Source organism: Castor canadensis, chromosome 16, assembly GCF_047511655.1.
Source record: "Castor canadensis chromosome 16, mCasCan1.hap1v2, whole genome shotgun sequence".
Classification (NCBI taxonomy): domain Eukaryota; kingdom Metazoa; phylum Chordata; class Mammalia; order Rodentia; family Castoridae; genus Castor; species Castor canadensis.
The window spans coordinates 32155137-32178777 of NC_133401.1; the positions used below are offsets into that span (position 1 = coordinate 32155137).

At 48.6% G+C, this 23641-nt stretch overlaps 1 protein-coding gene and 1 pseudogene across 2 annotated transcripts; both read left to right on the forward strand.

The window, feature by feature from the left end:
• Positions 1-2289: 2289 nt before the first annotated feature.
• Positions 2290-2598, forward strand: LOC109683032 (10 kDa heat shock protein, mitochondrial pseudogene; annotated as a pseudogene).
• Positions 2599-16999: 14401 nt separating this feature from the next.
• On the forward strand, positions 17000-23641 carry Trim28 (tripartite motif containing 28). Of its 2 annotated transcripts, none has more exons than XM_020158668.2 (17): positions 17000-17644; positions 17952-18064; positions 18262-18394; positions 20367-20502; positions 20580-20696; positions 20768-20882; positions 21003-21149; positions 21240-21354; positions 21431-21537; positions 21635-21671; positions 21840-21885; positions 21966-22218; positions 22301-22620; positions 22703-22826; positions 22915-23001; positions 23076-23216; positions 23300-23641. In XM_020158668.2, exons 1-17 carry the CDS (start codon positions 17314-17316, stop codon positions 23474-23476), a joined length of 2499 nt encoding a protein of 832 aa, XP_020014257.1. In that variant the 5' UTR covers positions 17000-17313; the 3' UTR covers positions 23477-23641. The 2 variants fall into 2 exon arrangements, with proteins under 2 accessions (XP_020014257.1, XP_020014258.1); XM_020158669.2 differs by having other exon boundaries at positions 23079-23216.

The following is a 23641-nucleotide window of genomic DNA, read 5'->3' on the forward strand; positions in this document are numbered from 1 at the left end:
ATGGAGTACAGTGTGGGGCCGATGCCTCAGCCTTCAGAAGGAAGACAAGGTCAGGATGGCTGTCGCCCTCCCTGGGTTACACAGCTGGGTTAGCTGTGTTGTAGACGTGCTTGAATGTTGGAGAGAGGAAAGTATCTGCCAGCTTGGGAACCTTCTTAGAATCCAAGTCTAAACCACACATCAGTAGCTCACACCTGTAATCCTAGCTGCTCAGGAGGCAGAGATTAGGAGGACTGAGGTTTGAAGCCAGGCCCCAGCAAATAGTTCATGAGACCCTATGTCAAAAAACCCATCACAAAAAGAGGGCTGGCAGCTTGGCTCAAGATAATAGAGCGCCTGCGTAGCAAGTTTGAGGCCCTGAGTTCAAACTCAGTGCTGCCAAAACAAAACCCAAGTCTAGATACTAAGGATGTAGGTTCATGGTAGAGCTTGCCTAGCATGTATGAGGCCCTGGGTTCCATCCCCAGCCCCACAAAACAAGCCTAATGGCCTGACGGCCTGGCCCCATTGTCTCTGTTCAGACCCTGAGTCTCAAAATCCATCCTGCCTTGTCTGCTCCTACTTATTGGACAGCACTTATCTCCAACATAAGGAGCCTCTTGCTGTGCCCACTAACAGGCTGGCCCATTCCGTTCCCTTGGTAGCACCATCTCACAGATGCCACCAGCATCTCCAGGGCCCTCCCTGACCTCACACCCTCTCCCCTCCATATCTTCTGTCATGGGTTCTGTGAAGGTGAGGGCTCATCTGTATCCATCTTAGCCCCTACTGCCATAACACACAGGCACAAACAGCTGCCTTGCCCTGCCCCAGGCACTTTACCTTTCCCTAGGCCACCACTGAGCTTGACCCTGTAGGATTCTGAGACACTGCAAGCCAATCTGGCATGAGGGAGACAAGGTTCAAAAAAGGCCCATCCATACTTTTCAGATTGTGTAAATTTTTCACCTTTTACTAAAAACACTCCAACTGGGCGCTGGTGGCTTATGCCTGTAATTCTAGCTACTCAAGAGGCAGAGACCAGAAGGATCACAGTTTGAAGCCAGCCCAGGCAAACAGTTTGCACACGAGAGCCCCTATGTCAAAAATAACTAACACAAAAAGGGCTAGTGGAGTGGTTCAAGATGAAAGCTCTAAGTTCAAGCCCTTGTATTGGGGAAAAAAAAACAAAACACTCCTCCAAAATTTTGTGTCTAAATCCCTAGAACCTGTAAATATAATCATATTAACTGAACACTGCATGGCAAAAGGGGCTTTGCAGATGTGATATCAGCTGGTCTTAAAATAGGAGATAACCCTGAATTATTTGGGTAGTTCCAAGGTAATCACAAGGTAACATGGTGGAATCTGAGAAAAGCTAGGAGGAAAACAAGGAACTCAGGCCTACATCCACATGAAACTGAATTTTGTACAAAACTGAATGAACTGGGAAGTATATTCCTCCCCAGGGCCTCCACGTAAGAGCCCACCTTAAGTGCAGACTTGTGAGACCCAGAGCAGAGAGCCTGCCTAAGCGTCTGACCTAAGAACATGAGCTGAAAAGCTCACCTCACATGACCACTTCTTCCTTCAAAACCTCTGGAACACTCCCTACTTCAGTTCTACAGAATCACAAAGTTTGTGATTACCTTGGAACAACCCAAATAACCCAGTGTCAGCTCCTATTTTAAGACTAGCTTATTAGGTTTGTTTTGTTTTTATATTTTTTGGACACCAGCTCATTAGTAACCTTAGTCACACCTATGAAGTCCCATTGCCATTTAGAAAATGATGTTACATTAAGCCACTGAGTTTGTGGTCATTTGTTACAGTAGCAATAGAAAACAAATACAGGGCTTGGAGGTGTGATTAAAATTTCCAGTGCTTGCTTTGCAAGTGTAAAGCTCTGAGTTCAAACCCCACCCCACAAAAAAAGAAAGAAAAGGCTGGGCTCAGTGGCTCATGAATGTAATCCTAGCTACTCAGAAGGCAGAGATCTGGAGGATAGAGGTTTGAAGCCAGCCCCAGGCGAATAGTTTGGGAGCCCTTATCTTGAAAAATCCCATCACAAAACAGGATAGGTGGAGTGGCTCAAGCATTAAGCCTAGCAAGCTTGAGGCCCTGAGTTCAAATTCTAGTGCAACGCTGGGTGCCTGTAGCTCACACCAGTAATTCTAGCTACTCAGGAAACAGAGATCAGGAGGATCGAGGTTCAAAGCCAGCCGAGGCAAACAGTTCGTGAGACCCAATCTGAAAAAAAACCTTCACTGTCTCTCCTTTCAGTGGCAGAGTGAGAGCAGAGTCTGAGTCATGGCAGGAAAAGCATTTAGAAAGTTTCTTCTGCTGTTTGATCAAATATTGGTACAAAGGAATGTAGCCAAAACAGTAACCAAAGGTGGCATTATACTTCCAGAAAAATTGCAAGGAAAAGTGTTGTAAGCAACAGAAGTGGCTGTGGGATCAGGCTCCAAAGGAAAGTATGGAGCGGTCCAATCTGTTAGTGTAGAAGTTGGAGATAGAGTTCTTCTGTCAGAATACAGAGGCACCAAAGTAGTTTTAGATGACAAGGATTATTTCTTATTTAGAGATGGTGACATTCTTGGCAAGTACCTATACTGAAATAAATCATTGAGATGGTATCACATGAAGCTGCCCATTCCACTGACATCCTGAAATCTTTCATCATGTAAATAATTTCCATGTGTCTCCCTTTTATAATAAACTGATGATATCTAAACTGAAAAAAAAAAAAAGAAAAAAATCTTCACAAAAAAGGGGCTGGTGGAGGTGTAGGCCCTGAGTTCAAGCCCCAGTACCAGAAAAAAAAAAAAAAGTGCAGCCACAAAAAATAAAAAAGAAAATAAAACAAATCCCTCTGGTGAGACCGAGGTCCTCACATACACACAGAGTCTGATAAGTGCCACTATTGGGGCTGGGGATGTAGCTCAGTGGTTAAGTGTTTGCTTAGCATGCACAAGGCCCTGGATTTGATCACCAGTACCAAAAAAAAAAAGGGGGGGGCCACTGTTGTTCTCTCCCATCTGATGAGCCTTTTTTTAAGACAGTTTTTTTTTGGCGGGGGGGGGTGTCTTACTTTAACTCACATCAAGCTTGCAATCCTCCTACCTTAGCCTCCCTAGTGCCCTAGTGCTGCACTTACAGGTGTGTGCCACTATGCCTGGTTTCACATCACCTCCCTCTTGCTGAATGCTTCCTTTCTGCCTCATTAGCCTTCATCAGCCTCCTTGTGACATCATTCTCAATGAAGCAGTTCTCACTACTCCATCTTACAGAGAAGTTGCGAGGCAAAAAGGATACTCTTCAGAGGCATGGCTGGAAGAGGTCCCCTGCTGAGTTTGGGGAAGAGCAGAGGGTCAACTGGAAAAGCAAGTACGGAGGGAGGTGGCCCTTGGTGAGGCGGGTGTGGGAACTGTGGGTGTGCTATGTGGGGCATGAGTGTCCTATATAAGGGGATATGGGGAAGGCAAAAGACCTAGTGGGGTGGCAAGCACAGGAGGCCCAGCCAGATAGATTCAGGACAAGAAAGAGGGGAACCAGGTGGTTTCAGAGGTCTCAACCCTGAGGGAAGGAGCCTGGAGAAAGCCCAGGGTGAGGTTGAGTTCCTCTAGGAACTAGATGTGGTGAGAGCTGAAGCCTCCAGGGTCACATCCTTGAGAAAACACTTACTTTGTTTCTGTCTCCAAAGACCTTACCACAGTGATTATTTGTGGGCATGTTGATAAACAATGTGTGTAGTTGAGGACACTGACACTGGTTTAATAAAGCAGGGAGGAGCGGGTAGGGCCTACAGATACTGAAAATGGGAGGGGCAAGCACCACAGATTGGTCACCTGGGGGGGAGGGGGGAAGCTATAAATCACAGTGACACAGATCTGAAAGGGGCCAAAGAAATGGAGCTCCAGGGAGACTGGGCCTCCTCTGCTGGCTGAGTTAGGACCCCTCTGTTGACGTGGGTCAGAGGGGCAGATGGCTCCTGCCAAGGGGTCTTCAGGGTCTCTCAAGGCCCACCCCTACTGCCAGCCATCAACATGCCAACTTCTCTTCATCCTCCATCGCTATCAGACCAGCTTCTCAAACAGGGTTGCCCACTTTGCTTCAACAGGACCAATGCCTAATACTCATGTAACTGTGTATCCAAACAAGACCTAACAGGCCTGCCTAGGCCAGATATGGGATACAGGTTCCAAGATCCAGGCACTGACAGTTAGGCTAGTGGGCAGACACTGAGCATACCCAGTGGAAATGCTTCGCTGTACAAGGCAGATGGGTGGAGGCTGAGAGGGTCCCAGTGAAGGTAGCACTGGTGGGCAGAGAGGAAATGGAGCCATGTTGGACAAGAGGTGGGTGTTTTTTTTTGTTTTGTGGCACTAGGGTTAAACTCAGGGCCTCACACTTACGAGGCAGGTGCTTTTAGCTCTCACCTCTTGAGCTACTCTGCCAGCCCCTTTTTGTTTTTGTTTTTGTTTTTTTATTATTGCTTTATTATTCATATGTGCATACAAGGCTTGGGTCATTTCTCCCCCCTGCCCCCACCCCCTCCCTTACCACCCACTCCACCCCCTCCCTCTCCCCCCCACCCCCTCAATACCCAGCAGAAACTATTTTGCCCTTATTTCTAATTTTGTTGAAGAGAGAGTATAAGCAATAATAGGAAGGAACAAGGGTTTTTGCTAGTTGAGATAAGGATAGCTATACAGGGCGTTGACTCACATTAATTTCCTGTGCATGTGTGTTACCTTCTAGGTTAATTCTTTTTGATCTAACCTTTTCTCTAGTTCCTGGTCCCCTTTTCCTATTGGCCTCAGTTGCTTTTAAGGTATCTGCTTTAGTTTCTTTGCGTTAAAGGCAACAAATTGCCAGCCCCTTTTTGTGATGGATGTTTTTGAGATAGGGTCTGGAAACTATTTCCCCAGGCTAGCTTTGAGCTGTGATCCTCCTGATCTCTTGCCTCCTGAGTAACAAGGATTACTGGCATGAGCAACTGGTGCCTGGTTGAGAAGAGGCATTTTATATCCCATAGGGATCTTGGAGCTTGCACCTTAGGGAGGGTCCTAAAGGAGAGGCTCAAACCTCGGCCCTGGAAGTTTACAGAGGTGATAGATGAAAAAGGGTGGGTCATGGCAAGATGCCTTTAGAATTTGCCAGAAAAGTAATGTCATCCTGACAGAGATTAAGGGTCAAAAAAAGAAGGGTGGAGACTAGGAAAAGGTTTAAGACTTTTCATATGTAAAAGAGCAATCCTAGTAGTGTAGTGCCCAAGGCCTGAAGAAGTAGCTTAATTGCCTGCTCTGGTCCCTTCTCAGATGCCCTGGGACCTAGAATTCCCCACTCACTGTGGATGCAGATGCCACACTTGTTCATAGCTGCTCTGAGCAGCCTGTCCTGCCTACTTCTGACTGCCACCACTGTCCCCACTCAAGTGCCCCTTAGTAAATTTAGGTGGGTGTAGCCTCACCACCCTGCTGTTTTAGAACACCCTTACCAGTGGCCCCACTAATCTAACAGAATTTTCATGTTCTGAGGATTTCATGACAGTGGTGTTGCACAATACAAGGTCTTAGTCTCTGCCCAGGTTGGCTTGATCCTCTTTTCCTGGACTAATCTGTCCCCCAGACATTGTGAGTTTTGGTTGGTTTATTCAGAGCTTTCCATTCAGGAGGATCTGGTCTGAGACTGAGGAATAGCAGCCACCAGCCCTACCCTCCTGGATGTCTTCCTGCTGGACACAGGGTGGCTGAATGGCTGTAGGATTTGTTATCCCAGACTTGCCACACCCTGGCTTCATCTTCTCCCTTAGGGCACAAGCTGCTCCTTTGAGTGGAAGAAATTAACTCTTTTAACCTAGGAACAAACTTTTACAAGTCAGCATGTGTTTAGGAATCTTGTTTTTGTTTTTGAGGTCTGGAAATCAATTTAGGGTTATGCACATGCCAGGCAAGGGCTCCATGCTGAGCTACTTCCCTAGCCTTTGTCTTCTTCTTCTTCTTCTTCTTCTTCTTCTTCTTCTTTTAAATTTTCCTTCCTTCCTTCCTTCCTACCTTCCTTCTGAGAGCATCTCTGTCTGTGTAGCTCAGGCTGGTCTCAAATTTGAGATCCTCCTGCCTCAGCCTCCCCAGGGCTGGGATTACAGGTATGTTCCAGCACCATGCCTGGTCCAAGTAGCACATCTTCAGAATCTTCCTCCCTCCTTAGCACACCTAATTCACTAAGAGTCACTGTCCCCAGATAGGCCCTGCCAGCCAGTTTGACCCTGTTAATGACTCCTCTCAGGCTGCTTAGGTCCTTGCTTCTGGGGAATCCACAGACTCTTCCCCTTTTTCTTTCTTTTCTTTTTTTTTTTTTTTTTTGTGGTACTGGGGATTACACCCAGGGTCTTGTGCATGCTGGGCAAACACTTAACCACTGAGCTATAACCCCAGCCCAAAATATTTTTCTTTTTGTACATTAGCCTTATATGTGTGTTCCAAGACTGAGTATTAATTTTTTTTGGGGGGGGCGCTGTACTGGGGTTTGAACTCAGGTCTTCATGCTTGCAAGCCACATGCTCTATCACTTGAGCCACTCCGCCAGCAACCCCTTTGAAAAAAAAAAAAGTCAAGGTGCTGAGGATATAGTTCAGTAGTAGAGCACTTGTCTAGCATGTGCAAGCCCCTGGGTTTTTTGTTTGTTTGTTTTTTCTTTTTTGGTTGTTTGTCTGTTTGTTTTTGGTACTGGGTTTGAACTCAAGGCTTACAAGATTGCTAGGCAGGTGCTCTTACTGCCTGAGCCAGTCCACCAGCCCTAAACCCCTGGGTTTGATCCTCAGTACTCTCACAGAAAAACAAGTACAAAAACAAGTTTAGATGAAATTCATATAACACAAAGGTAACACTTCAGTGGCTTTTACTGTGTTCACAATGTTGTACAACCACCATTTTTTATCTCATTCTAAAACATTGTCCTCACTCCAAAATAAAAACCTGCTTCTCCCTCCCCCAACCCCCGGCAACCAATAACCTGCTTTCTGTGCCTATAAATTTGCGTATTTTGGATATTTTATATAATTAGAACCATATAGTTTGTGCTCTTTTGTGTCTGACTGTTTATTTTTATTTTTTTGGTGGGACTAGGGGTTGAACTCTTATTGCTTGAGTCACTCTACCAGCCCTTTTTCTGTGAGTTTTTTCGAGATAGGGTCTTGGGAACTATTTACCCGGGCTGGATATGAACCTCAATCCTCCTGATCTCTGACTCCTGAGTAGTAGCTAAGATTACAGGCCTGAGCCACCGGTACCTGGGTTTGCTACTTTTCTATCTCAATAAACTCTCCTCTCCCACTGTTCTCTCAAAACAAAACAAATATAAAAACATCTTTGTGTAGGTATCTCCATTGTATGCAGACCTACATTCCTTTGGGTATATGCCCAGGAATGGTATAGCAGAATCATATAGTACTTCTATTTTTAGTTTTTTGAGGAACCTCCCTACTGATTTCCGTGGTGGCTGCACTAATTTACATTTTCACCAACAGTATATAAAGATTCCTCACCAGCATTTTTTTTTTTTGAGACAAAGTCTCACAAGGTAACCCAAGCTGGCCTTAAATTTACAAACTGGCCTCAGCTAAATCCTCCTGCCACAGCCTCCCAAGGGCATGTGCCATCATGCCCAGTATTATTCTACTTTTTTTACATAGAAAAATGTTTTCAAGGACCAACTATGTCATAGCATATATCAGTACTGCTTTTTTTTTTTTTCCGGACTGGGGTGTGAAATCAGAGCCTACACCTTGAGCCACTTCACCAGCCCTTTTTGTGATGGGATTTTCTTGAGAACTATTTGCCCCGGTTGTCCTCAAACCTTGATCCTCTGATCCTCGTGATCTCTGCCTCCTGAGTAGCTAGAATTACAGGCATGAGTCACCAGTGCCCAGTTAGTACTGCTCTTTTATGGCTGAATAAGACTCCGTTGTATGGACATAGTCTTTCCTTATCCTTTAGTTTCACATTCTGAGTGTTCTCCTCCCATAGTCTTTTTATCCAAAGTCTGAAAATATTAAATGGAAAATTCTATTAATAAACAATTCATAAATTTTAAATTGAATGTCATTCTGAAGCTGGGTGCTGGTGGCTCACACCTGTAATCCTACCTACTTGGAAAGGCGAAATTGGGGGGAAAGGGATTGTGATCCGAGGCCAGCTCGAGAAAATAGTTAGCAAGACCCCTATCTCCAAAATAACCAGAGCAAAATGGACTGGAGGTGTGGCTCAAGTGGTAGAATGCCAGCTTTGCAAGTGTGAAGCCCTGAGTTCAAACACCAACCCACCAAAAAAAAAAAATCATTAAAAAAACCCTTCACAAAAAAGGGCTGGTGGAGTAATTTGAGGTGTAGGCCCTGAGTTCAAACCCCAGTACCATAATAATAATACTAATAATAATAATGTCATTCTAAGTATTGTCATTATAAGTGTCCAACTGTTGAATTGAGCTGTTGAAAAAGGGCTGCCAATCACCCCTTTTTCTAGGGTGCTCATTCTGGATAAGCTATCTACCCACTAGTCAGTAGCTATCTTTGTTATTAGTTATCATCATAGTGCTTATGTTCAGGTAGTCTTTATTGTATGTACTAATGCCCCTCTGTGCAAGGGCAGTGATGCTAGCAACTGTTTTTTTCTTTTTGGTGGGACTGTAGTTTGAACTCTTTACCACTTGAGCCACTTCACCAGCCCTTTTTGGTGATGGGTTTTCTGTGAACTATTTGCCCCAGGCTGGCTTTGAGCCTTGATCCTCCTGATCCTCCTGAGTAGTTTAGGCTTAGGCTACGAAATTTTATTATGGAATATTATTATAAGTGTTCTATTTTATTATTGTTGTTAATGTCTGTGCCTACATTGTAAGCTTTATCACAGGTCTGTATAGGAAAAGACATAGTAGATGTAGGGTTTGGTGCTATATAAATGGATTCAGGGATCCACTGGGGGGTCTTAGGACATATCCCTTTCTTCTCATTTATTTATCCATTTATTAGTTGATGGACATTTGGGTTTTCCCCACTTTTAACTAATGTGAATGTGCTGCCATGAACATTCCTGCACAAGGATTTGTTTAAATACCTGTCTGCAATTCCTTTGATTATATATCTTGAATGTGAATTGCTGGAAGATCTGGTAAATTGTGATTAACAATTCAAGCACCTTCCAGACTTGTTTTCCATTGTTGACTACACCATTTTACATTCCCACCGGTACTGTATGAGTTTTCTAATTTCTCCCTATCCTTATTAAGACTTATTCTGTTTCATTGTGTTTTTTTTAATAGCCATCCTAGTGGATGCTAGGCAGTATTTCATTGCTGTTTGATTTGCATTTTCTTGGTGATGAATGATGTTGATCACCTTTTCATGTATTTATTGTACTTTCATGACCATACATCTTTGGATCCTTTCTCTGAGACTGGAACCATTGCAAGGGGACAAAACCCAAATAAACTTTGAGCACTTAACCTGTTACCCATTAAAAGCAGTGTTATGGAGAAAAAAATTAAACCTTTTAGCTTTACTATCTCTTTCTCTCTCTTTTACTTCACTACCTCTTAATTGACTTAAATATCACAAATTTTGGGCTGGGGGTAAGGCTCAAGTGGTAGAGCACTTGCATAGGAAACTCAAGGTTCTGGGTCCACACCCACACACACCCACACACAAGCTGATTTTGCAGTCAGGCATGGTGTTGAACATCTGTAGTCTCAGCCCTTAGGAGGCAAAGGTAGGAGAATCACAAATTAGAGGCTACATAGCAAGACACTGTATCAAAAAACTAAAAAAGATAGTTTTGTCCAGGGCTGGGGGTGTGGCTTAAGTGGTAGAGCACCTGCCTAGCAGTGTAAAGCCCTGAATTAAAACTCCAGTACCACCAAAGAAAGTTTTGTCCTTAAACTGGCATGGTAGCACTTGCCTGTGATCCCAGAACTTGGGAGGCTAAAGGAGGAGGATCACAAGTTCCAGGCCAGACTGGGTTACACAGCAAGTTGAGACCAGCTTGATCTATATAGGGAGACCCTATTTGAAAACACAAAATACAGGACTGGAGTTGTGGCTCAAGTGGTAGAGCACCTGCCTAGCAAGTGCAAAGCCCAGGTACTGCCAAAAAAAAAAAAAAAAAAAAGCTTTGTCTAAGACGATAACTTGGCCTATTGCTTATTGGAACTGGTTTGTTTCTTCTACAGCTCAAGCACCTACAGTCCCCAAGCCTTATTATTATTTTTGTTGCAGTACTGGGGTTTGAATTCAGGGTCTATACCTTGAACCACTCCACCAGTCCTTTTTTGTGATGGGTTTTTTCAAGATAGGGTCTCTTGAACTATTTGCCAGGTAGGCTGGCTTCGAACCTTTATCCTCCTGATCTCTGCCTCCTGAGTAGCTAAGATTACAGGCGTAAGCGCCTGGTTCCCAACCCTTAGCCTTATTACAAGGTCCAGACGAAATTATGAGGCCAGTATGCAAGATGATGCTGGCTGTAAGAGAAACTCAGTAGTTCTTGGGTTAAGTGACCACCCATTAGCCTGCAAAACCTCAAGGCTGGAGTGCTTGTGTGCAAGAAGAAAAACATCTTTTCAAACTGTGCCCATGGCAAATAAAAAATTACTAAACTTCAGTCCACCCCAGAAAATCAGTAAAAGCCTGCTGTTTCCTTTGTCAGGGTAAGCATCCTGATCACCTCTTTGGTCAGTGTTAACTTCCTTCTGCTCAGGAGCTAAAGACCCAATAAAGAAGCCTTCCTTGTATTGTTTGTCTCATTTGTTACCATGCCATAAGATCTGGCTGTCTGAGCTTGTTGTATGGCTGGAGTGGTAGAGTGCCTGCCTATCACGTGCTAGGCCCTGAGTTCTGTCCAGTATCATAAACATAATATGTTTTGATGCTGGGATTTAGACCCAGGTTCTTACAACTGCTAAGTACACACTCTACCACTGAGCTTCTCCCAGCCCTTGAAGTACAATTTATATACCATAAAGTACACCCAATGTAGGTGTCCCTGGAATTTGAATTCAGAGCTTTGAGCTTCTTAAGCAGGAGCTCTTAAGCTCTAGCTCTCTTACTTATTTTTTTCAGGTAGGATCTTGTGATTTTGCCCAGGGCTGTCCTCAGACTTTAATTCTCCTACTTATGGCCTCCAGTGTAGCTGCAATGACAGATATATGCCACCAAGCCCACCTTATTGTTTGAGCTCGGCTGGCCTCAAACTGAGTTCCTCGTAATCTCTGCCTCCCCAGAAACTGAGATTATAGGTGTGAGCCACAGTACCCTGTTCCCTTCATATTCATCATTGTGCAGCCATCACCACAATTCAGTTTTAGAGCATTTCCTTCCACTTTGAAACTTTACTTGTGTAGTCTGTGTCCATTTCAGCTCAAGCTGTAACCCCAGAAACCAGTGATCCAACATCTGGCTGTAGAGATTCACAGCCCCCTCTGTGAGGACTGATGGATGACAGTGGATCCTGATTTCTGTAGGACATCCCCCCTTCTAGATGGGCCATTGGCTGCCTTGTGCTCTCTCTCCTTCCCTTCAATATCCCCTGCAGTTCCCAGGGATGGGAGCTCAGATCTAAAGATTTGCTGGGCTTTAGCCAATGGTTAGAACTTCTCACAACAGGGTGTTGGTTGAGACCCACTGCATCCTATGTGGGGTCTCAGTGTCCTGGCCCCTAACAGTGGCAGTGATGGCCGGACTATAATGTGCCCACTCAGTTGCCCCACACTGACACCACACCCTGCACAAGTCTTCCTGAGTAAACATAGGCAGGTAATTCTGGCCACTAGAGATTTCATTGTGGGTTGGGAAATATTTTTCACATTTTAGCATCTAATTATCAGGGAACATTCTTCTGTAAGCAAGAACTAGGACCATGTATTCCCCTGAAATACTGTTCCCTTGGTGAAGGAAAGATTGATGCCAAGTTCTCAGACTGAGGGTGGCTACAAGGTGGCATCATATGGTGACAGAGGGTATATTTGTCTAGCTGGCTCTTCCTTTTTTTTTTTAATCAGTGTTGAGGATTGAATCCAGGGCTTCCACATGCTAAGTATGTACTCTACCACTGAGCTGTGCCCTGAGTCCAGCATTTTTTGGGAGACAGGTTCTTACTTTGTAGAATGTTTGATCTTCTTTTCTCAGACTCCCAAGTACCAGAGTTACAGCAGGTGCCACCATACTCAGCTTTCTCTCTCTCTCTCTCTCTCTCTCTCTGTCATCTATCTATCTATCTACCTGCATACCTACCTACCTACCTATTTTTATAGTGCTAGGGATTGAACCCAGAGCCTTGTGCATGTCAGACGGGGTACTCTACCACTAACCAAACACCAGCCCTCTCATTTTCTGTTTTTTTTCCCACCCTCCAACAAGCCTCTCTTTCTCTTTCTCTCTCTAGTGGTACTGCAGTTTAAACTTCGCTTGCAAAGCAGGCACTCTACCTCCAGTTCACACCTCTAGTGCATTTTGCTCGTTATTTTAGAGATGGAGTATTGAGAAATATTTTCCTGAGCTGGCCTGGAACCTCAATCCTCCCCATCTCAGCCTCCCAAGTTGCTAGGATTATTGGTGTGAGCCATTAGCGCCCAGCTTCCTTTCATTTTTTTGATAATCTTTAAGGACTCATGGACAGTATGGTATGGATTCATGTGTGTCAATTGATGAATGTCCGTATTTTCTTTTTCTTTTTCTTTGTTTTTGAATTCAGGAGCATATGCTTGCTAGGAAGGCGCTCTACCATTTGAGCTGCTCGACCCGTCTTTTTTTCTGTTGGGTATTTTTGAAATAGGCTTGGGCTCGCTTCCAACCTCAGTTCCCCGTTCTCTGCCTTCTGAGTAGCTAGGATTACAGGTGAGAGCCTGGCTCAATTTTTTTTAAGTAATAGAACCCAAATCTCATCTTGTGACCTATAAAACCGGCCAAGTCAAGATAGTCATTACAAGCATCTGATTGCCCTTTTACATATTTACTGATTGCTGGCCATGGGGTGGGCTCTATCTAAGCTGAGCATAGGGGAAGCAGCACTGAGTATAATTTGGAGCTCCTGTCCTGATCCTCTCCATTTAAAACCAGGAGAGGGTGAAGGCCAGCTAGAGAGGCAGAGAATAATGTGGCAAAGGGAATAGTATGTTTGTAGAGACCATGAGATAGGGACAATAGGCCTCCTGTGTGACTGGAAGAGTGGTGAGGTTAGAGGTCAGCAGGGCCAGACTCCAGGGCTTTCATAGGAATCTGATTTTGGGGAGCTCAGTGAGGGTTGGAGGCCCTGGATTCAATCTCCAGCACCAAAACAAGTAAATAGGACTATTAGAGCGTACATGATTGTAGTGGCTGGCAAGTCTGAAGCCCTCAGGGTAGACTTGTAGGTTCAAGAGTTGAGGAAGAGCTGATACTGCAGTTTGAATATGATGATGGTCTGTTAGCAGAATTCCCTCTTTCTTGGGAGAGGTTTTTTTTTTTTGGCTGCACTAGGGTTTGAACTCAGGGCCTCATGCTTGCTAGGCAGGTGCTTTTATTGCTTAAGTCACCCTGTCAGCCCTTTTCTGTGATGATTTTTTTTTGAGACTGGGTCTCAAGAACTATTTCCCCAGGGCTGGCTTTCATCAGTGATCCTCCTGATCTTTGCCTCCTGAGTAGCTAGGCATGAGCCATTATCGGTGCCTCACTGATACAGAGTTTTGGGACAGCACTTGTATTAAGGGTTGAACTCAGGAACTTGTGCTTGCTAGGCTGGTGCTCTACTGCTTGAATCATACTACCACCACCCCTTCCTTTTTTAGGACCTTTAACTGGAGAAGGTATGGGACTATAATGGAAGGGGTGAACTTGTTCAAAGTACACTATATTTATGTGTGGAATTATCACAGTGAAATTCCCTTGTATTATTAATATATGCTAATTCAAAAAAATAAAGACTTTCAGCTGATTTATGAGGCCTACCTATGCTAATAATAATAATAATAATCATGTAAAAAACAAAGGGCTGGCAGAATGGCTCAAGTGGTAGAGTGCCTGCCTAGCAAATATAAGGCCTGGAGTTCAAACCACACTACCGTCAAAAACAAAACAAAACAAACTGTGCCTCTAAATAATGTTAAAAAAAAAGGGGGGGGGGAGTTGCCAGGTACCAGTAGCTGAGGCCAGCTTGAGTTAAAAAAAAGCGAGACCCTATTTAAATATATATCTGACACAAAAAAAGAGTGGCTCAAGTGGTAGACCTAGCAAGCTTGAGGACCTGAGTTCAAACCCTAGTACTGAAAAAGAGAGAGAGAGAGAGAGAGAGAGAGAGAGAGACCAGCACAATGTCAATTCCCTTTTCAGGTATAATTCTATGGTTCCTTGGTCTGCATGAGACTATCGCATAATTTGGGGGACTACAAGTGGAGGAGTGGCTTCCTGGAAGACAGTCCATCACTGGGCTATATCAGAGTATATATAGCATTGTAATGGAGCCCTCCATGGTCAGTGGCAGGTGGCAGCCTAGGCCATGGCCACTCCAAAGTTTCTATCCATCAATCATACTAGAGGACACTCAGAAGTCCAGAGAGACTAGCTGAGGAGATGGAGGGCAGTGGCATCAGTGTGGGCAATTAAGGGAGAAAATAGCACAATAAAATACCAAGGGAATCTGGATGCCTGTAATTCCTAGGAGGCAGAGGCAGGAGGATCTTAAGTTTGAAGTCAGTCCAGACAAAGTTAGGAAAACCCTATTTAGACAAAATACAAACAAAAGGGCTGGTGAAGTAGCTCAAGTGGCAGAGTGCTTGTCTAGTATGCATTAAAACCCCAGTACCAAAACCAGCCAACCAAACACATGTGAAGACATAGACACACAGATTGGAGTCATGCAGCCACAAGACCTTTGGGGGTGATAGCTGAGGACAGAAGGGAGAGCTAGGCACAGGTGTGGGGTTTGGGCAAGAAAGAGAAGATGAAGGGACTATCTTTGGCCAGGTATCCAATGGTGGTGGTGAGCAGTCATCAGCAGGCCTGGGTACAGTCTGAGAAACTTCTGAATATTGTTTTACTTACCCGTCCCTATACAGAAGGCTCGAATATAGTTTCCTGTGTTCCAGGACTGGGAACTGACAGTCTCTATAAAATTTGGTTGGCAAGCAGCAGAGGACAGAGGGTTGGCTCATGGACTGGCAAAAACAAGGAGTGCACATGGCTTATCATATATTTCTGGATTTCTGAGCAAGGGTCCAGCCCTGACCCTGCCTTCCAATATGCTCACCCTGGTTTGGCCAATCCCAAGACACCTCCTTGGTGTTCCCTGCATTTGCTGGGTTCCCAGTTGAGTTCTCTTCCTCCAAAGCTATCCTGGCATTTTCTGAAGCCTCATTTTTCCCATGTGTGCAATGGGTTCAAAACAGCCTGGTACCTGGTGGTTAGGGGATGCTCCAAAGCCTGTACTAACAATGAATGATCCTTGTTTATGTGGCCGCCTCCTACTGGAAATGGGGAGCTCTCAAAACCATTGTGCAGAGAGAAGAGCATGGGTTCTGATGGACCACCTAAACCCCAGGGTAGAAAGGCCTGTAATAGGAGTGCCAGGGGACCCGACCTACCCTCAGGCCAGTGTGGCTGTACAGTGACCTCTCTGGGCATTTCCTACTGCCCCTCACTTCATTGGTCTTCACCTCTTAGATGCCTATCAGCCTCAGGACCTTCACAAACTGTTCTTCCTGAAGATGTTTCAGGGCAGACTCTGCAGAGACACCTTTCAATCACCTACTTTTTTTTGCCGTGCTGGGGATGCAACCAAGGGCTTCACACAAGCTAGGAAAGCACTTTACCACTGAGCTATACCCCCAGGTCCCATCACTTACTTTGACCTTGTGTCCCTGGCAGGTCCAGGGACCAGGGAGGGTGTGGGTCACAGGCCACCCATCCTGTGATTTTGGGGACTAGTACCGGGTGGGACAGTGGAAAGTGCTCAGCAAATATTACTAAAGGTCGCGCTGCCAAGCCTCTAGGCAGAGGCCCTGGGGGCGTGGCCCGCGGAGGGGTGAGCGCGAGCAGCCAGCCGCGGGGGAAGGAACAAAGGCAGGGGCGGGGACAAAGCCTGGCGGCCCCTGTCCCGTCGGGAACAAAGGCTTCAGTGGTGGAGTGTCGGACACGCCTAGCCACCGCCACGTGTGGATATCTGGAGCCGCGCCAGGAGACGCCCGGGGCCTCCGCCGCAGCCGGCCCCGAGACCTCTGCCCTAAGGCTGCAGAATGGCGAGGGCACCCGGCCTGAGGGTGCTCAGCGGATTCCCTCCTCCGATAGGATTCACCACACCCATACCCTGCTTCCTTCCTCAGACAGGATTCCCCAGAGAACTGGCTTCTAGCTGTACTTTAGAGGTTGTTCTCCCACCTGGAAAAGCAATAAAATTAGGACAGCGTCTGGCTAAAACAAGGGGAGGGGGCTTTTGTGGGACTGCATGGGATTAAAACTCAGGACCCTATTCAAAAAATAAAGCAGAGGCTGGAAGGGCGTAGCTCAAGTGGTAGAGTACTTGCCTACTAAGCGCGAGGCCCTGAGTTCAAACCTCAGTGCCACGCGCAAAAAAGTTAAGCCCCATTTTGTGTTCACTCGGGTCTCACTCCTCCACTTTCCCTTTGGAAGCCTCTACTTTCCTAAACTCTTAGTGATGTTGCAGCTGGAGTTGTCCTCACGCGGGTGTAAGGGGCGGGACTTGATGTGGAGGTTCGTACTGCCCATGCGCAATGCCTACACTAGCCTGTTTTGATGTGCTCTTGAGGTGAAGCTGGGAGAAACCACTCGTGCACACGCGCGGCCCCAGAATTTTGTTGCGGCGGTGACGTCACAGAGGCCTCAAGGTCCGCTAGCTGTGCTGAGGGTGGGGCTGGCCGCGGTGGGTGGGCCGGGCGCCGGCGCCTGCGTACTGGGAGCCCGGTCTGGGCCACGCCCCCGGGCGTGCGACGCCCAGCGCGCGTGCGCGGCGGCGTCGGCGCCAGTTATTTTTGACCCGCCTCCAGGCCTCATCTCTTTCTGAGAGCGGGCGCACGGTCGGACGGTTGTGTGCGGGGCGCGTGGTGCGTGTCTCGGTAGCGGCTGACGAGGGGGCGCAGGCGGCGCCGTCTGGACGCGAGCAGGCAGCAGCAGACCGTATCTCGGCAGCGCCCCAGGCGCGGCGGGCAGTGGCCCCGGAGACTCGTGGCGGCTCTTGGCCTCGCGGCGGCGGCGGCGGCGGCGGCGGCGGCCCAGCCGTTGGCGGCGAGCGTATCTGCGCCTGCGCGGCAGGCCCTGCCTCCCCCTTCTCCCTTCTGGGCGCCCCCGGCGGCGTGTGAATGGCGGCCTCGGCGGCGGCGGCTTCAGCGGCGGCGGCGGCCTCGGCCGCCTCTGGCAGCCCGGGCCCCGGCGAGGGCTCGGCGGGCGGCGAGAAGCGCGCCTCCGCCTCTTCAGCCGCAGCCTCCGCCTCGGCCTCGTCGCCCGCGGGGGGCGGTGGCGAGGCGCTGGAGCTGCTAGAGCACTGCGGCGTGTGCCGGGAGCGTCTGCGGCCCGAAAGGGAGCCGCGGCTGCTGCCTTGCCTGCACTCAGCCTGTAGTGCCTGCCTCGGGCCTGCGGCACCCGCCGCGACCAACAGCTCGGGTGATGGCGGCGCGGCGGGCGACGGCGCCGGTGAGTACGGGGCGGCGGGGTGCCCCTCCCCCTTCCCGCAGCCCGGAATCTGGACTCTGCGCGGAGAGGGGGTACTGCGCCTGTGCGAGAGCGTGGGGGGCCCAGATGGGGCTTGGCTCGATGAAGCGCGCGGGGCGGGATCGGGGCTTTGCGTGGTTATGGTGGCCTGCGCCTGGCACCAAGATGGGGCCTCTGGCTGAAAGTTGGAGAAAATAAGGCTCAGGGACGGGAGGGGCTAGTTTGGCTGGAGAGTGGGGCACAGCCTAGGTGTGAGGTTGCAGTTGTCTCACATCTCTGCCTCTCGCAGTGGTGGACTGTCCAGTGTGCAAGCAGCAGTGCTTCTCCAAAGACATCGTGGAGAATTACTTTATGCGGGATAGTGGCAGTAAGGCTGCCTCCGACGCCCAGGATGCCAACCAGGTGCGTCCTACCCCAACAAGCCCCAGGGGGTTTGGCCATGGGGAAGGGGGCGTTTTCCTTAGAGGAACCAAGTACAAGCTTCAGTTACTAACTTCTGGGTAGGCCTAAGTCTGAGAGCCAACTTAATATCACAGGATATATTTTCTTAGAGGTAGAAGAGGACTTATATTCTCTCTTGATCTGCGTTTTTTCGACAGTGCTGCACTAGCTGTGAGGATAATGCCCCAGCTACCAGCTATTGTGTGGAATGCTCTGAGCCACTGTGTGAGACATGCGTGGAGGCTCACCAGCGCGTGAAGTACACCAAGGACCACACTGTGCGCTCCACTGGTATGTGAAGGGGGAGACTGTTGGAACTGCCCTCCTATCTTAACCCTAACCTTTAGCTGCTTAAAATGCAGGATATAATGCTTTGCATGTGGTGAATGAGTCCTGAGGTTGCTCCCTAGGGGTGTTACCTGAAGGTCCTGAGGGCCGAAGTCAAAAATGAGATGATTAACTTGCAATGTTTCTGGGAGTCTAGGTGGGAGGAGAAAAGGCCATAGGTAAGGGGAGGCATAGTGGTTCTCAGCATATTGCAAGGGCACAGAGGATTCAAGGAAGTTAACTTTGGAAAGTTTCAGTGGGTCCTTGTGGAGGGCTCAGCAAATGCAACCAGTGAAAGGCAAGATATGAGGGACTTACTGAATTTGGAATTCCCTGGGATCTGACTTTAGACTTTTGCTGGGGAAATGAGGCTTTTGGGACAGGCCTTCTTTTTAAGCTTCTAGGGCTCTTGGAAAACTTTAGTTGTGAGTCTGCAGTACCCTACCCAAAGCTCAGATATTTCTCGGTTTTTAGGAGGTATGTACTGGCTTTTTTTTTTTTTTTTTTAAAATGGTGGTACTGGGGCTTGAACTCTGGGCTTTCACCTTGAGCCACTCTGCCAGCCCTTTTTGTGATGGATATTTTTGAGATAGGGTCTTGCAAGCTATTTGCCCCAGCTGGCTTTGAACCTCGATCTTCTTGATCTCTGCCTCCTGAGTAGCTAGGATTACAGGTATGAGCCACTGGTGCCTGGCTGTGCTAGCTTTGATATATGGAAAAGGCCTTTATGGTTATCTGAGTTTGGTCTAGACCACTTCTATGAGTTAGCCTTTTGATGGTATGGTGTAGTTTCTCAGCCTGGAGCACATGCTGTTGGGAAAATAATTGAGGGAGGTGACTGTGGGGCCTGAGGAGCCAGGATGGATAAGGGTTTTCAGGAATCCTAGTTTCTAGAGATGTCAGGTCAGGGGTGCAGGAGTAGGTGGCATTGAGGAAGCCTGGCTGATTTGTGTTCCAGTGGTACATAGTTTGGGCTTGGTTGGTACAGCCAGGATTTGATTAGCATTTGGGAGGAATGAGACTGATGCCCAATCAGCTTGCTTTTTTCCTCCATTATTTTGAGATAGTCTCACTATATATAGCTATGGCAGCCTTTGCAGATTTGGAGATCTTTCTACCTCAGCCTTCTGAGTGCTGGCATCTAATCAATTTTTTTTGTTTTTAAGGCAGCAGTTGGGTTTGAACTCATAGCCTCATGGTTGCTAGGCAGGTACCCTCCCACTTGAGCCCACTGTGCCAGCCCTTTTTGTTTGATGGGTTTTTTCAAGATAGTTATTTGCCCTGGGCTGGCTTCAAACTTCAATCCTCTTGGTCTCTGCTTCCTGAATAGCTAGGACTACAAGCATGAGCCACTTGTACCCTGCTCTATTCAACTTTCTAATGTGAAAACAGGCTTTGGCAGTTATGGGTGGTCTCTGGGTGTCATTATTTGAGTGCCTAGATCTTGTCTTAGAGAAGGGGACCTTAACACCCTTTTGAGGGTCCCAGTGTGATAGCATGTCTTCCAGTCTGACAAGGGTCTGGAAGGCATCCTGTGGTTTCTTGAACTATAAAAGGCATTTTCTTGCCAGGGAAGAGGGAAGGTCACCATGAGTAGAGGAGAAAGCAACCATTGGCGGATGGTTTGTAGGCAGGCAGAATTCTGTGCCCCCCTGTAGAAGATTTCAGGGAACAGCAAGGAAGAGGAGGTTCTTTTTTATAGGCTATTATTCCTGCCTTCACTTTGTCCTTTATAGAAGGGTAAAGAAGTGTACTTTTAGTCAGGTAGAGTATAGGGTTCTGGGAACAAGGAGCTGCCATTGCCCCTGGCTCTCTAAATCTTACCAGTAGGAAGGCCAAGGTTGTGGGAGAGGTAAGAAATGAGGCCTCCCCAAGCTGTCTGTTGCTTCAGGTGGCCATGGACAGGGTCTTGCCTCTCATGGTTCCTATTCACCAGGGCCGGCTAAATCTCGGGATGGTGAACGCACTGTTTATTGCACCGTGCACAAGCATGAGCCACTCGTGCTGTTCTGTGAGAGCTGTGATACCCTCACCTGCCGGGACTGCCAACTCAACGCCCACAAGGACCACCAGTGAGTCCTGAGGCTTGGTGGGTGGATGCCATCTATTTCCAGGCTTAGCATGCAGGCCTACCTCTGTCTGCTCTCAGGTACCAATTCTTGGAGGATGCAGTAAGGAACCAGCGTAAGCTGCTGGCTTCACTGGTGAAGCGTCTTGGGGACAAACATGCTACACTGCAGAAGAGCACCAAGGAGGTTCGCAGCTCGTAAGTGTGGTTGCCAGGGTTGTGGGGGGCCCAGGACAGGATTTCCTGGCCTGACTAGTCTTGCCTTCTAGGATCCGCCAGGTGTCTGATGTACAGAAGCGTGTGCAGGTAGATGTCAAGATGGCCATCCTGCAGATCATGAAGGAGCTCAATAAGAGGGGCCGTGTGCTGGTCAATGACGCCCAGGTAAATCTCACAGGTTGGAGGATTCCTGGACCTCTCTGCTGGCTGATTATGCTGTTTGGGGTGGAGAGGGATCCAGTGTTCTCTGCTTTCCTTGCTGACTTTGTTCCCCTTGACCCGCAGAAGGTGACTGAGGGACAGCAGGAGCGCCTGGAGCGGCAGCACTGGACCATGACCAAGATCCAGAAGCATCAGGAGCATATCCTGCGCTTTGCCTCTTGGGCTCTGGAGAGTGACAACAACACAGCCCTACTGCTTTCTAAGAAGCTGGTGTGTGGTGGGCTTCAGGATGGTGGCCCTCAGCATTTGTGCCCTGTTAATTGCCCATTGTGCTCATGCCCCACTTCTTTGTCCTACCAGATCTATTTCCAGCTCCATCGGGCCCTCAAAATGATTGTGGATCCTGTGGAGCCACATGGCGAAATGAAGTTTCAGTGGGACCTCAACGCCTGGACCAAGAGTGCCGAAGCCTTTGGTAGGTCCCAGTCTTGCGTTTGCTCTGTGTTGTTAACTACTCAGGTGCTGGGTCTACTTAGGCTTCTTTTCCTCAGGCAAGATCGTGGCTGAGCGTCCTGGTGCCAACTCCACGGGCCCTGCAGCCATGGCTCCTCCAAGAGCTCCTGGGCCTCTGAGCAAGCAAGGCTCAGGCAGCAACCAGGTGAGCAGGAAGAGGGCTGACCCAGGGATAGGTGAAGGGCCACAGTGTTCTATGGGCCACCTGGCCCACTGAGGTCCACTTGCTCTATTGTGTCTAGCCTATGGAGATACAGGAAGGCTATGGCTTTGGTTCAGGTAAGTGGTTCAGCCTGGGGTTGGGAGGGTCCCAGTAAGTATCCTGTGTCTACTCCAACTCCCCAGCCCCATTTTCTTGCTTCCCTGCCACACTGAGGAGCCCAGGGCCTCACACTTGCTCTATCATTTGAGTTGTGCCCCCAGCCCCCTTTTCTGTGTTCTGAGCAGATGACCCTTATTCAAGTGCAGAGCCTCACGTGTCAGGCATGAAGCGGTGAGTCTGGCAGTCCCTGGGGGTGGCAGGTGGGTGAGGGACAGGGATGAGGGATGCTTAAACCCAAGGTGTAACTACAGGGCCCGCTCAGGTGAGGGTGAAGTGAGTGGCCTCATGCGCAAGGTGCCACGTGTGAGCCTTGAACGCCTAGACCTGGACCTTACAGCTGATAGCCAGCCACCTGTCTTCAAAGTCTTTCCGGGCAGCACCACTGAGGACTACAACCTCATTGTTATTGAGCGTGGAGCTGCTGCTGCAGCTGCTGGTCAGGCTGGGACTGTGCCCCCAGGAGCTCCTGGTGCCCCACCTTTGCCTGGAATGGCTATTGTCAAGGTGAGCCTAAGGGAATATGACTGGAGGGTGGCACCTCTCATCAGGTCTTGACTCACTTTAAATGCCCCTCACTGTCTTGCAGGAGGAAGAGACAGAGGCTGCCATTGGAGCCCCTCCTGCTGCCACTGAGGGCCCTGAGACCAAGCCTGTGTTAATGGCACTGGCTGAGGGCCCTGGCGCTGAGGGTCCACGCCTGGCCTCACCAAGTGGCAGCACTAGCTCAGGCCTGGAGGTGGTGGCTCCTGAGGGCAGTTCAGCCCCAGCTGGTGGCGCAGGCACTCTGGATGACAGTGCCACCATCTGTCGTGTCTGCCAGAAGCCAGGTGACCTGGTCATGTGCAACCAGTGCGAGTTTTGCTTCCACCTGGACTGCCACCTGCCTGCCCTGCAGGATGTGCCAGGGTGCGTGCATGGCTGAGTGGGGTACGGGTTGGGCTTGAAGGGCTGGGCAGGATCCCAGACATTCCCTCACTCTTCACTGTAGGGAGGAATGGAGCTGTTCACTCTGCCATGTGCTCCCTGACCTGAAAGAGGAGGATGGCAACCTTAGCCTGGATGGTGCGGAAAACACTGGTGTGGTGGCCAAGCTGTCACCAGCCAACCAGCGGGTGAGGGCCAAGCTCTCAGGTGTGGGTGGCCCAATGGCTACAGCCCTTCTGCACCTTGCAGCTCTGACATCTCCTGTACTGTCTGTAGAAATGTGAGCGTGTCCTGTTGGCTCTGTTCTGCCATGAACCCTGTCGCCCCCTACACCAGCTGGCTACTGACTCCACCTTCTCCCTGGTGAGTCCTACTACAGAGAGGAGTGAGTTGGGGGATGCTGGCCTCATGCTCAATGCATATGTTGTGTCTGCCAGCAGGAGCAGCCTGGGGGCACCCTGGACTTGACCCTGATCCGTGCCCGCCTCCAGGAGAAGCTGTCACCCCCTTATAGCTCCCCACAGGAATTTGCCCAGGATGTGGGCCGTATGTTCAAGCAGTTCAACAAGTTGACTGAGGTGAGCCTGTGGAGTGAGGGACCACAAGGGGGAGGGAGAGGCAGGACCCACCCACCCACCCACCACACCTCTGCCTGGCCCAGGACAAGGCGGATGTGCAGTCCATCATCGGCCTGCAGCGCTTCTTTGAGACACGCATGAATGATGCCTTCGGTGACACCAAGTTCTCTTCTGTGCTGGTGGAGCCCCCACCATTGAACCTGCCTAGTGCTGGCCTAAGTTCCCAGGATCTGTCTGGTGGTCCTGGTGATGGCCCTTGAAGTTGGTCACTGAGGTCAGCCCATCCTGGCTGTAATCTCTGCCCTCAATCCCATCTCCCCTCCTTTCCTTGGTGGCCCGACTCCCACTCCCTGGTGGCCCCCATCCTTTGGTCCTTCACAAAATGGTTTTTACTTCTGTGGATTTAATAAAAACTTCACCAGTTA

Excerpts from the sequence above, each read along its gene's own strand:
- Trim28 (XM_020158668.2), top strand. The coding sequence starts at position 17,314 with ATGGCGGCCTCGGCGGCGGCGGCTTCAGCGGCGGCGGCGGCCTCGGCC. Across the intron at positions 20,697-20,767 it reads ACCAAGGAGGTTCGCAGCTC|GATCCGCCAGGTGTCTGATG; the intron begins GTAAGTGTGGTT and ends CTTGCCTTCTAG. Across the intron at positions 21,355-21,430 it reads CAAGAGTGCCGAAGCCTTTG|GCAAGATCGTGGCTGAGCGT; the intron begins GTAGGTCCCAGT and ends TCTTTTCCTCAG.